The 12,671-nt window shown below is 49.6% G+C and overlaps 3 protein-coding genes across 3 annotated transcripts; 2 read left to right on the top strand and 1 right to left on the bottom strand.

Moving 5' to 3' along the window:
* Positions 1 to 1,912: 1,912 nt before the first annotated feature.
* On the bottom strand, positions 1,913 to 4,501 carry EMWEY_00046170 (hypothetical protein, conserved; the record flags this gene model as incomplete). Its single annotated transcript, XM_013483096.1, has 1 exon — positions 1,913 to 4,501. The coding sequence occupies one exon, from the start codon at positions 4,499 to 4,501 to the stop codon at positions 1,913 to 1,915; it is 2,589 nt and encodes an 862-aa protein (XP_013338550.1).
* An 876-nt stretch (positions 4,502 to 5,377) lies between these two features.
* Positions 5,378 to 7,165, top strand: EMWEY_00046160 (40S ribosomal protein S3, putative; the record flags this gene model as incomplete). Its single annotated transcript, XM_013483095.1, has 1 exon — positions 5,378 to 7,165. One exon carries the CDS (start codon positions 5,378 to 5,380, stop codon positions 7,163 to 7,165), a length of 1,788 nt encoding a protein of 595 aa, XP_013338549.1.
* A 589-nt stretch (positions 7,166 to 7,754) lies between these two features.
* Positions 7,755 to 9,728, top strand: EMWEY_00046150 (hypothetical protein; the record flags this gene model as incomplete). The annotated part of the gene is made up of 4 exons (XM_013483094.1): positions 7,755 to 8,348; positions 8,519 to 8,650; positions 9,333 to 9,461; positions 9,627 to 9,728. The coding sequence occupies 4 exons, from the start codon at positions 7,755 to 7,757 to the stop codon at positions 9,726 to 9,728; spliced, it is 957 nt and encodes a 318-aa protein (XP_013338548.1).
* Positions 9,729 to 12,671: the final 2,943 nt, after the last annotated feature.

The following is a 12,671-nucleotide window of genomic DNA, read 5'->3' as shown; positions in this document are numbered from 1 at the left end:
AAATACTTTGCTATCATGCAGCAGCAACTCATCAGCAGCAGATTTATTCTTTTTGCTTCCCCATACATTTAATATTTCTGCTGCTGCACGCAACGTTGGCTGCAGCAGCACCCGTGACGAACCCATATACCCTAGTAAATTAGCTAATAAATACGCTACCTCAGGCCCATACTCCTGCAGCAACAACAACAGCAGCAGCAACAGTAACAGCAGCAGCAGCAGCAGCAGAAGCAGAATAAGCCTTACAATCATTAGTAATACTATTAGCTAAATGAATAGTAACAGCAGCAGCAGCAGCAGAAGCAGCATAAAAACAGCAGCACCACCACTACCACCAAAACTACCACCATCAGCAGCAGCATCAGCAGCAGCAGCAGTAGCAGCAGCAAGAAGCTTGCAAGGAAATGTATCCTATCTTGATCATTATTACTATTAGCTAGATGTATAATAACAGCAGCAGCACCACAACCAGCAGCAGCAACAGCACCACGACAAGCACCACCACTACCACTACCACCATCAGCATCAGCGTCAGCATCAGCATCAGCAGCAGCAGCAGCAGCAGCAGCAGCAAGAAGCTTACAAGGAAATGTATCCTATCTTGATCATTATTACTATTAGCTAGATGTATAGTAAATTTATGTAAGAAATAAATAGCATCTAATGCAGCAACTTTTGCCATTGACTGCAGCAACTCAGCAGCAGCAGCACCAGGTAAATCACATAATAATATATATAATAAATCCTTTCCTCCTGCTGCTGCTGCTGTTGTTGCTGCTCCTGTTGCTGCTGCTGTTGATGATGATTGGGATGGGGATGGAGATGGGGAGGATGGGGATGGTGATGATGTATCTTCTGCTGCTGTTGCTGCTGCTGCTGCTGTTGCTGCTGCTGTTGCTGCTGCTGCAGTAGTAGATTTAGGTGTTGGTGTATTGCTTCCACTTCGTGCTTTCCGCTGTTGCTGTTGCTGCTGTTGTTGCTGCTGTTGCTGCTGCTGCTGCTGCTGCAATTTCTTACTTTTATCATATATATATTGTCCTTTTTTATTTATCCATCTAATAAAAGAAGATTTATTAATAAAAAATTTATTTATTTCTTTTATGTTAGTAAATACAGCAACAAGACTCCCTCCTGCTGCTATTTGTTTATAATCTATACATTTATTACGCCAAGAATTATGTGCTGCTGCTGCTGCTGCTGTTGCTGATACAGGCTCACCATGACATACAGGACACATCCAACAATCCCCTCCATCTCCTGCTGCTGTTGCTGTTACTCCTGTTGCTTCTGTTGCTGCTTCTGTTGTTGCTGTTGTTGTTGCTGCTGCTGGGGATTGTTTTCGTGCTGCTGTTGTTGCTGTTGCTGCAGCAGCACGCTGCTGCTGCTTCTTCTTCTTCTGTTGGTGCTGCTGCTGTGCTGCTGCATCTTTATGTGGTTGCATGCCTTCCTTAGGTAATGGCATAGGTGGTATCTGTTGCACTTCTGCTGCTGCAGCAGGAGAAAGTCTGCTGCTGCTGCTGCTGCTGCTGCTACTACTACTACTACTACCATTCCTATTGCTGCTGCTGCTGTTCCAATTATTATTACTACTATTATTGCTGCTGCTGCTATTATTATTATTATTATTATAGAATGCAGCAGCAGCAGCAGGACGTATATCTATAGGTAAATAATATCTTAAGGGTTTATAGGTGTATATACACCGTAGATGATAAACACGAGGACAAAAATCACAACATAATAAATCTCCGCATACACCACAAATATAACATAAACTATAATTACATGGACCCTGCAGCAGCAGCAGCAGCAGCAACAGCAGCAGCAGAAGCAGCACACGCACACAAGACATATATATGTTACTGCTGCTGCTGCTGCTGCTGATTTATGATTATAGTAAGGATCAATATGGTTAGGTGTTGGTGGTTGTGCTGCTGCTAATGCTGTTGCTGTTCGTGCTGCTGCTGCTGCTGCTGCTGTTCGTGCTGCTGCTGCTGCTGCTGCACGGATAGGGACTTACATCTGGCTTTATCTGTCGTCTCTGTACCTTCTCCTCTGGTCTACTAGGGACTACAAGGACGGATTTTTGCGGCTCTTGCTGCTGCTGCTGCTGCTGCCTATGCTTCTGGTTAGAGGGTGGTTTCTCCCTAGACTCGCTCCTCTTCCTCGGTGATTCAATGTGCTCAGCAGCTGCTGCAGCGGCAGCAGCAGCAGCAGCAGCAGGTGCGCCAGGAAAAACAGCAGCAGCAGCAGCAGCAGCAGCAGTTGCTGCTGTCTTTGTCACTGCTGCATCTTCAGCAGCATCCGACCTAGCAGAAGCAGCAAATAGTGGCACTTCTCCCTGGGCCTGCTCGCAGCAGTAGCTGCTGCTGCTACTACTACTACTACTACTACTACTACTGCTGCTGTTGCTGCTGCTGCTGCTGCAGTTGCTAAATATAGACAGTTGGCTGTCTCCTTCTTCTGTCTTTATGCTGCAGGTGTCCCCACCGGTACCATCGCTACCTGCATTTGTTGTAGCAACGGGGCTGCTGCTGCTGCTGTTGCTGCTGTTGCTGCTGCTGCTGCTGCTGCTCTTGGTGTCGCAGCTGCCAATGCCACCTTTCTCGCCGCTGCTATTAGTGTGACTGCTGCTGCGCTCGCAGGCGCTGCTGCTGCTGCTGCAGTCCTTGCTGCTGCCAGTATAAGGCGCAGATGTTCCCTCTATATCTGGCTTGCATGCAGCAGGAGCAGCAGCAGGAGCAGCAGCAGGAGCAGCGCTATCGGCTGCTGCCGGCGCTGCTGCCGCTTTCTCGTCGCTGCTGCCTTTCCTCTGCCGCTTAGCGCCATCCTGTACATATAATCCCTGCTGCTGCTGCTGCTGTTGCTGCGGTTGCTGCTGTTGCTGCGGTTGCTGCTGCTTGTCCTGCTGCTGCACATCTGAGAGCTCGTGCTCTCTCTTGTCTTCCCTCTGCAGCGGCTGCTGTTCCTGCTGCTGCTTGATTTCCCTCTTTTTGCTTTGCTGCTGCTGCTGCTGCTGCTGCTGCTGCTCCGGTTCAGGCCTTTTGACGCGGCAGCTCTCGTGCTGCTGCCCTTGCTGCTCTTGCTGCTTCTTTTTCGGCTGTGAGCGGCTTTGCTCCTGTTGTTGCTGCTGCTGCTGCTTAGGCGCCTGCTGCTTCTCCTTCTCTCGCTCCTGCTGCTGCTCCTGCTCCTGCTTAGGCGTGTGCTTATTCTCCTTCTCTCGTTCCTGCTGCTGCTGCTGCTGCTGCTGCTTGGGCGTCTGCTGCTTCTGTTTTTCTCGTTCCTGCTGCTTCTGCTGCTCGTGCTTAGGCGTCTGCTGCTTCTGCTTCTCTCGTTCCTCCTGCTGCTGCTGCTGCTGCTGCTGCTGCTTGCTCTTGGAAGACGCAGAAGCATCGCTATTCCTTGATGCAGGCGATGTCGGCGTCTTACATGCACTTGCGTTCTTGCTGCTGCTGCTACTGCTGCTGCTGCTCCTGTTGCTGCTGCCGCTGCTCTTGCCGCCGCTGCTGCTGCTGCTGCTCTTGCTGCTGCTGCTGCTGCTCTTGCTGCTGCTACTGCCGCTCCTGCTGCTGCTGCTGCTGCTCTTGCTGCTGCTATTGCTGCTCTTGCTGCTGCTACTGCTGCTCTTGCTGCTGCTGCTGCTGCTCTTGCTGCTGCTGCTGCTGCTCTTGCTGCTGCTGTGGTTGCTGCTACTGCTGCTGCTGCTGCTGCTGCTACTGCTGCTGCTGCTGCTGCGTCTGCTGCCGCGGCAGCCAGCGTTTGCCTGCAGCAGCTCTGCAGTTGTTGCAAGATTTCTTAGTTCCCTAGGGAGGACAGACAGCAGTATATCCTCTTCATCTTCTGTCTTGCATGCAGCAGCAGCAGCAGCAGCAGCAGGTGTTGCTTCTGTGGTTGCTGCTGCAGCGGCTGTGGGTCTCTCCTTCTTTTTGTCTGCTGCTGCTGCTGCTGCTGCTGCTGCTGCTGGTGTTGCTGCTGCTGCTGACTTATGTTGTGTTGATGCCTTCTCAGGCTGCTGCGAGGAGCTCTTTCTCTTCTTGCTGCTGCAGCTGTTGCTGCTATGCGACGCCGTCTCAGCAGCAGCAGCAGGTGGGGTAGCAGCCGCTGGTGTTGCTGCTGCTGCTGCTGCTGCACGTGGTCTTTTGCTGCGTCCGCCTGTAAAGGCAAGACAAAGCTCGTCAAGAGAATTTCCTTGACCCGTCAGCAGCCGCAGCAGCTCCCGTTCTACTCCCCCTCCAGACTTCCGCTGCTGCTGCTGCTGCTGCTGTTGCTGTTGCTGCTGCTGCTGTTCCGGGGAGGAAGAGTTAGAGGCACCCTGGCTATCCTCTGATGGAGAAGTTGCCTTGGGCTTCAGATCTATATCTACTGCAGCAGCAGCAGCAACAGCAGCTCCATCTGCTGTTGCTGCTTCTCCTGCTGCTGTTGCTGTTGTTGCTGCTGCTGCTGCTGTTCCTGGCGCTGCAGCAGCAGCAGGAGCTGGGGGGCTGCCTGTGCCATCTGTCATCGGTCAAGGGTGATGTGGGGCGTTGAAAACACTATTGCTGCTGCTGCAGCAACTGCAGCAGCTGGTGCTGCTGCAGTTATCGCCGCCGCTGCTGCTGCAGCAGGCGCTGCTTGCTGCTGCAGCAAAGGAAAAGAAGAGACAGAAGGGAAAAAAGTTTAGCAGCAAAGATCGCAAGAGGTGAGGGGGGCCCCACCGCTGCTGTAGAGTGTATCTACAGCTAGAAGGCCATTGGTATTGTTGCTGCAGCTGGGGTTGCTGCTGCTGCTGCTGCTGTTGCTGCAGTTATTGCTGCTGTCTCTGGCGGGATCAGAGCCAGCTTGAAATAGCAAAACTGCTGCTGTTTCCCTACGCTTAGCCACCTCAGCAGCAGCAGCAGCAGCCGCAGCAGCAGCCGCAGCAGCAACAACACGCAGCAGAAGCCCTCCGAGCTCGCAGCCGAAGGCTACTGCAGCAGCAGCAGCAGCAGCAGCAGCAAAGGGGTAGGACTGTTTGTGTCTTCCTTTGCTGTTTGCTGCAGTAAATGTGTTTAATTAATTGTTTTATTTAATAAATTAAATCTTTTCTTGCTTCTTCTTGCGGCCTTGCTGCTCGCGCAATCACCACCACCACCCTCCTCTGCTGCAGCAGCAATAACAACAGCAGCAGCAGCAGCAGCAGCAAGAACCAACCCCCCAAGGGTAGCGCTTTTTGCTGCACCCTGCGCAGCAGCACCGCATTTTTCTTTTGGTTTGTTTTGTTTTAACGTTATATTCTTAACAGCAGAAACAACTGTAGCAGCAGCAGCAGCAGTAGTAGCAGCAGCAGCAGCAGCAGCAGCAGGAGCCGCAGGGTGTCTTACGAACTGCAACAGCAGCAGCAGCAGCAACACGTTCAATCATGGGTAACGCAAACTCCGCCGAAGACTGCAGCAGCAGCAGCAGCAGCGTCAGCAGCGAAGACGAGGCTTGCGAGCTTGACGGCTCAGAGGCCTTGCATGCATATGATGCTGCTGCCTACACCCCTCCCCTCGAGCAGCAGCAACTGCAGCAGCAGCAACAGCAGCAGCAGCAGCAGCAGCAGGACTGCGACGCAGACTTCTATGATGCATGCTCAGATGGCGACGTCTCTCCCGCTGGAGATTCTCTCGAGGTATCGAGACACCATACACCACAGCAGCAGCAGCAGCAGCAGCAGCAGTTGCAGATTCAGCAGAGGGTACAGCAGCAACTGCAGCAGCAGCTGCAGCAGCAATTCAGCTCCTGCAGCAGCAGCAGGAGAGAATCTGTTTGGCACTCAACTAGCAGCTTAGCTTCTCTTCCGCAGGAAGCAGCACTTCGTGTTGCAGAGACAGCAGCAACAGCAGCAGTTGCTGCTGTTGCTGCTGCTACACAGACACATGGATTATTTGCTGCTGCAGTACATGGACAGCCTGTTACCTGCTGCCGACATAAACGGCATCGCTGCTGCAGTAGCAGCAGCAGCTGCAGCAGCAGCAGATGCAGTAGCAGCAGCTGCAGCAGCAGCTGCAGCTGTGCTGTTGCTCTCCGCTCACGACACAAAAGGCGTCGGCTGCTCATGCAGCAGCAGCAACGGCAGCACCACCACGATCACCAACCGCGGAGCTCCCATCAGCAGCAGCAGCAGCAGCAGCAGGAGCAGCAGCCAACATGCGGCACACCTGTTGCTGTTAGGGGCAGCAGCAGCAGCAGCAGCAGCAGCAAATCGCCTAGGTGTCTGTCACCCCCCAAAACGCCTTGCAGCATCAGCAGTTACCGTAGCAGCAGGATTGGCAGCAGCAGCAGCAGCAGTAGCAGCAGCAGCAGCAGTAGCAGCAGCAGCAGTAGTAGCAGCCAGCCCCTAATGCTTCGTGATACACCTCATCGCCATCATCACGAGCACAAGCAGCAGCAAGAACAGCGAAAGCAGCAGCAGCAGCAACAGCAACAGCAGCAGCAGCAGTCACTAAGCAGAAGCAACTCCCGCCATAGTCTCTGCGGCAAACGCACAGCAGCAGCAGCCGTTGCTGCTGTTGCTTCTCCTCCAAGGCCAATAGCAGCAGCACCTGGGCCATCTTCCCTTGCTGCCGTTGCTGCTGCTGCTGCATTTGCTGCTGCGTCTCGTGTGCCTGCAGCAGCAGTAGCAAGAACGGCAGCAGCAGCAGCAGCAGCAGCAAAGGCAGGGCCACCGCAGCAGCGCAGCAGAAGCCCTACTGTTGCTGCTTCGCAGCAACTCGATTCTGTCTCCCAAGAGCAGCAGCAGCAGGAAAAGCAGCAGCAACAGCAACAGCAGCAACAGCAGGAAAAGCAGCAGCAACAGCAACAGCAGCAACAGCAGCAACAGGAACAGCAGAAGACGGACTCTCCCGAGCCAAACGAATCAGAGAGGCACCAGCAGCAGACGCAACAGCAGCAACAGCAACAGCAGCAGCAGCAGCAGCAGCAGCAGCAGCAAGAGAGCAGCCGTAGCCTGCATCCACTGCAGCAACGTTCTTTGCGGCAGCTGCAGCAGCTGCCGCTGCAGCGCCGCTGCTGCTTGTTAGTTAATTCTGTCTATGACGCATCTCCTGATGTTTTGCTGCTGCGGCAAGGCAGCACCTTCTACTACTGCTTCTGCAAGGTCTGCAGCAGCAGCAGGAGCAGCAGCAGCAGCAGCAGCAGTAGCAGTAGCAGCAGCAGTAGCAGTTGAAGTATGCCTGCAGTAGTGTCAACGAGGGGTAGTTTATATGTCTATATTATCTGTGCTGCTGCTGCTGCTGCTGCTGTTGCTGTTGCTGCTGCTGGTGCTGCTGCTGCTGCAGGCTTTGAGTGCTGCTGAGAAGGAACGACTTTCTTGGGCTTCCCGCAGACCACCTGTAAGTTGCTAGCTACCTGCTGTTGCTGTTGCTGCTTCTGTTGCTGCTGCTGCTGTTGCAGCTGTGCTATCGGCCGCTTATTGTTGTTGCTGTTGCTGCTGCTGCTGCTGCTGCTGCTGTGTTTGCAGTGTACGTGCTGCTGCTGCGGAGTGTCTGTTCACGGCCTTTGCTGCTTTGCCTTCCATCCTTACTTGGGGGACAGGCAAATGTGTCCCGTCTGTCTCCTCCTCTTCGCGGTAAGCAGCAGCAGGAGCAGCAGGAGCAGCAGTAACAGTAGCAGCAGCAGGAGGAGCCAATGCAGCAACAGGTGTAGCAGATGCAGCAGCAGCAGCAAGAGCAGCAGCAACAGCAACAGCAGTAGCAGCAGCAGCAGATAGTGTCTCTGTTTCTTATCCTCAGGATCCGACGACCGAAGTTGTTTGGATGTCGGGAGTCTCTGCACTGAGGCAAGGCTCAGCAGCAGCAGCAGCAGCAACAACAACAACAGCAGCAGCAGGAACAGCAGCAGCAGGAACAGCAGCAGCAGCAGCAGCAGCAGAGGGGCGCCGCCAGGCTTATATAAGTTTTAGGAATTATCCCAGTAATGCTGGGAGGACACCGCAGCTGCGTATTATTGGGTCTGCTGTACCTGCTGCTGCTGCTGCTGCTGCTGCTGGATCTGCTGCTGCTCCCTCTGCTGCACCTGCTGCTGTTTCATCCCAGAAATTTACAGCAGCAGGAGCAGCAGCAGGAGCAGCAGCAGGAGCAGCAGCAGGAGCAGCAGCAGCAAAAGCAGCAGCAGCAGAAATATCTCTACAGATTCGTATTGATTCAAGCCCTTCTGTTGCTGCTGCTGAATCGAGGACGGGCTCATCTGCAGCAGCAGCACCAGCAGCAGCAACACCATCATCATCAGCAGCAGCAGCAGGAGGCAGCAGACTGCAGCAAATGCCTTTATGCCTCTCCGTGCGCAGCAGCGGCGACAGTTCGGTTGTTACTCTCCCTGCCTATTCTCCTTATAGTTCCTACTCAGCAAATGTAAGTGCAGCAGCAACAGCAGCAGCAGCAGCAGCTGCTGCTGCTGCAGCAACAGCAGCAGCAAAAGCAGCAGCAGCAGTAAGGGCGTTAAAGGGAGCGGTTAAGAGGACGTCTTTCTTGCTTTAGGGTTTAGGGTTTAGGGTTTAGGGTTTATGGTTTGTGATATGCAGGCAGCAGGAAAAGGAGCAGCAGATAGAGGTTTGCTGCTAGCAGCAGCAGCAGCAAGACAGCTAAATCCGCAGCAGCTGCTGCAGGCAATTAAGGGATTAAGAACCTTACCTGCTGAGGAAGGAAGAACATATGTTCGTTACATTCGCTGCTGCTGCTACTGTTGCTGTTGTTGCTGCTGCTGCTGCTGTTGGTGGTGGTGGTGCCGCTGCTGTTGTGCTGTTGCTGCAGCTGTTGCTGCTGTTGCTGTAGCGGTTGCTGCTGCAGCTGTCCATGTTCGTGTATTTGCTGTTTACCCTGGAGCTGTTATCCTGTTGCTGTTGCTGCTATTGCTGTTGTTCATGCTGCTGCACCTGCTGCATGACTGTTGTGTTGTTGCTGCTGCTGCTGTTGCTGCTGCTGCTGTTGCTGCTGCTGCTGCAGTTATTGGCAGTCTTTGCTAGAGAGAAGAGGCAGCAAATGCGTCTGCAGCAAGAAGCACGCAGATATCAGATGGGGGCCCGTCTAACCCCTCTCCCTACTAGCAGCAGCAGCAGCAGCAGCAACAACGGCCACAGCAGCAACAGCAGCAGCAGCAACAACAACAACAGCAGCAACAGCAAGACACATCAGGATGTTACTTCTGATGCCGTTTGTAGGTCACCTCCAGCCAAGCGTTTTGCTCTTAGCTCTGCTTGTAAGTTCGCTGCTGCTGCTGCTGCTGTTGCTGCTGCTGCTGTTCCACTTACTGCTGCTGCTGTTGCTGCTGTTGCTGCAGCAGCTGCTGCTGTCTGTTATTGCATGTGCGTCTCTTTCTTTCTGCTGCATTTGCTGCAGCATCTCCCTTTGCTGTTGCATCCTCTTGCGGATATAACGATACACCATCCCCCGCACCCCCATCAGCAGCAGCAACAACAGCAGCAGCAGGAGCAGCAGCAGCAGCAGCAGCAGCAGGAGGAGGTACAGGTGAATTATTTTCCTTAAGATTAAGATGTTTATCCTTAATAAAAGAAGGAAAAGAAGAAAAAATAAGTCTTCCTTCTCGATCTATTTATTGTAGACATGCTAGTTGCTTCGAATTAGAGGATTTTTTGCTGCAGAATTTTGCTGCTGCTGCTGCTGCTGCTGCAGCTGCAGCAAATGCAGCAGCAGGAGGAGGAACAGGAGTACAACAACAACAACAACAACAACAAACAGCAGCAGCAGCAGCAGCAGCAGCAGGAGGAAGGATAAAGACACCATGGAGGTGTCCTCTATGTGCTGCCTCTGCCTTACCTCATGAATTATATATATGCGGATTCGTGCTGCAGTTGCTGCAGCAGCAACCTGTAGATACAGCTGGTGTTGTATTTGCTGATCAAGATCTGCTGCTGCCTATTCCTCATAGAAGAATTAAATATAATAATAATAAATAATTATCCTGCTGCACCTGCTCCTGCTGCTGCTGCTGCTGCTGTTGCTGCTGTTGTACAGCAGCTGCTGCTGCTGCAACTGCGCCCGCGGCGCAGTTGGGGTAGTAAGTAACACTCAGGGAAGCGCTCCTGTTGGAGAGGCCTGCAGCAGACAGCAGCAGCAGCAGCAGCAGCAGCGGCTGTTGCTGTGGTTGCTGCTGCTTGCTGCAGCTTTATTGAGAGCAACAAATGTTTTTGCTTTTGCTGCTTTTTGCTGCATATGCTGAGGTGTATACGCAGCTAGGGATTATTAAGGGAAGCAGCAGCAGTGTCTGTCCCCTTCCTTTCCCTTTTTTGTATCTTAGCAGCAGCAACAGCAACAGCAGCAGCAACAACAGCAGCAGCAGCAATTGCTGCTGCTGCTGCTGTTGTTGCGGTGCAACAAGAGACGATGAATATTTTTTGCCGAGGGGAGGCAACATCTGCTGCTTTGCTGCTGCTGCTGCTGCTGCTGCTGCTTTATTGGTGCGGCATTTATGCACCTCTGCTGCTGCTGCTGCTGCGCCATATGGCGATGGACCAGCTGCAGCAGCAACAGCAACAGCAGCAGCAGCAGCAGCTTTTTTTTGCAGCAGTTGATTGGACTGTACGTACAGCTCATTGACGTTTTGTCTTTTCTTTTGTTTTACTAATCGTCAGGTGTATATACACTGCAATATTTTCATGCATGCAGGTAGTATAATAGTTTATTTAATTAATTAATTAGTTTATTTATTTATTTATTTATTTATTTTATTAACATTAGAAGGCATTAAATAAATAAATAATTATTTATATTTAGAGGGGGAAGGACAGAAAAAAAAAAAATAAGGCCTAGCCACCTGGGGATCGACCCCACAAATCGGGGATCGATCCCACGAATCGGGGATCGATCCCACCCCACAGTATATGAATCGGGGATCGATCCCCACCCCACAACTCATGAATCGGGGATCGATCCCACCCCACAACTCATGAATCGGGGATCGATCCCACCCCACACCTTCGGGATCGATCCCACCTCCCATCTCGGGGATCGGGATCGATCGCACGCCTTGGGGATCGGGATCGATCCCACAACTTGGGGATCGGAATCGATCCCACAACTTGGGGATCGGGATCGATCCCACAATTGGGGGATCGACTTTTACTGTTAACGGAAATTGAATGTCTTATACACCCCAACAGGAATGCTACAGTCTTGTTGCTGCTGCTGCTGCTGCACTTCTTCATGCTGCTGCTGCTGCTGCTGCTGCTGCTGCTGCTCCCTAGCTAGCTATAGGTGTCTTATTTGTATTTATTGTTAATATAGATTAGTACTAACATTAATAAGAAGATAAAAAGACAAAAAAAACAGCAAAAAGAGACAAGACATCCCTTTTTCTTTTCTTTCCTGCTTACGTCTTTTTTGTCCTTTTTTCTTCTTATGAGTATATAAATATACATAAATATAAATAAATAATTAATAAACAATTAAATATAAATAAATACATATATAAATAAATATATAAATAAATATACTATAGAGGATAAGACAACTAATATTTCCTTATAACCAATAGACCTAGGGAAGAGCAAACAATATTAAATATATATTATATATATTTTATTATACATTATATAACTGCTGCTGCTGCTGCTGCTGCTGCTGCTGCTGCTTCTACAGTAAGTCTCGCTGCTGCTGCTGCTGCTGCTGCTAATAGTAGGAAGGGAGAGAGAAGGGAAAAGGGCAATAAAATGATTCTTTAATGAATAATTCATTAACCTTTACTTACTATTTTATTAATTAAAATAAATAAATAAATAATTAATTAAATTAAATGAATATATTTCCTCTAAAAAGAAACAAACAAGCAACAGACGTACCTAACTTACCTGCCTATACACCACAGACATAATCATCATCATATAATTTATATATATATTGAATAAAGAAGATAAAAAACAAATAAAAAATAATAAATAATAAATAAATATAAATAAATTTCCTCAAGTATATATATATTTGCATGCAGCAGGAGCAGGAGCCGACTGCATGCATGCATGCATGCACGCATGCATGCAGCAGGAGCAGCAGGAGCAGCAGGAGCAACAAGAAGAAAAAGCCCCAAGAGGGGCCTGCCCCTGTGGGGAGAAAAGGGTAAAATAAAGGAAACTTTTATACTTTTGTATATTTTTCTTTTTTTTTTTATTTTTTCTTCTTTTTGTTGTTTTGTTTGTTTTATTGATTTAATTTAAATCATAAATCAGCAAAATGGCGACAAATACAAATGTAAGTATTTTCTTCTTCTTCTTCTTGCTGCTGCTGCTGCTGCTGCTGATGTATTTATCCTCCTGCTGCTCCTCCTGCTGCATTATAAATATATCTATTATTGTCTTTTCTTCTTTTTTTCTTTTCTTATATAATAGCAGCAAGTGCAGCAGCAAATGCAGCAGCAACTGCAACATCAGCAGCAGCAACTGCAACATCAGCAGCAACAGCAACAAGGAAAAGAATAATAATTATTATTATTATTTATTCTATTTATTATTAATAATTAATTAATTAATTATATAAATAAATAAATAAATATAATTAAATAATTAATTAATTAATTAGTTAATTAGTTGTACATATATACACGTATATATACTCATTTTTTCTCGTTTTTTTCCTAAATAAAATAAAATATATAAATAATAAATAAATAAATAAATTAATTTATTTATTTATTTATTTATTTATTTATTTATTTATGTATACAGA

This window comes from Eimeria maxima, genomic scaffold (assembly GCF_000499605.1).
Source record: "Eimeria maxima Weybridge genomic scaffold, Emw_scaff947, whole genome shotgun sequence".
Lineage (NCBI taxonomy): Eukaryota > Apicomplexa > Conoidasida > Eucoccidiorida > Eimeriidae > Eimeria > Eimeria maxima.
Note: the sequence above shows the minus strand (reverse complement) of the source record. Positions and strands in the feature narration are given on the sequence as shown.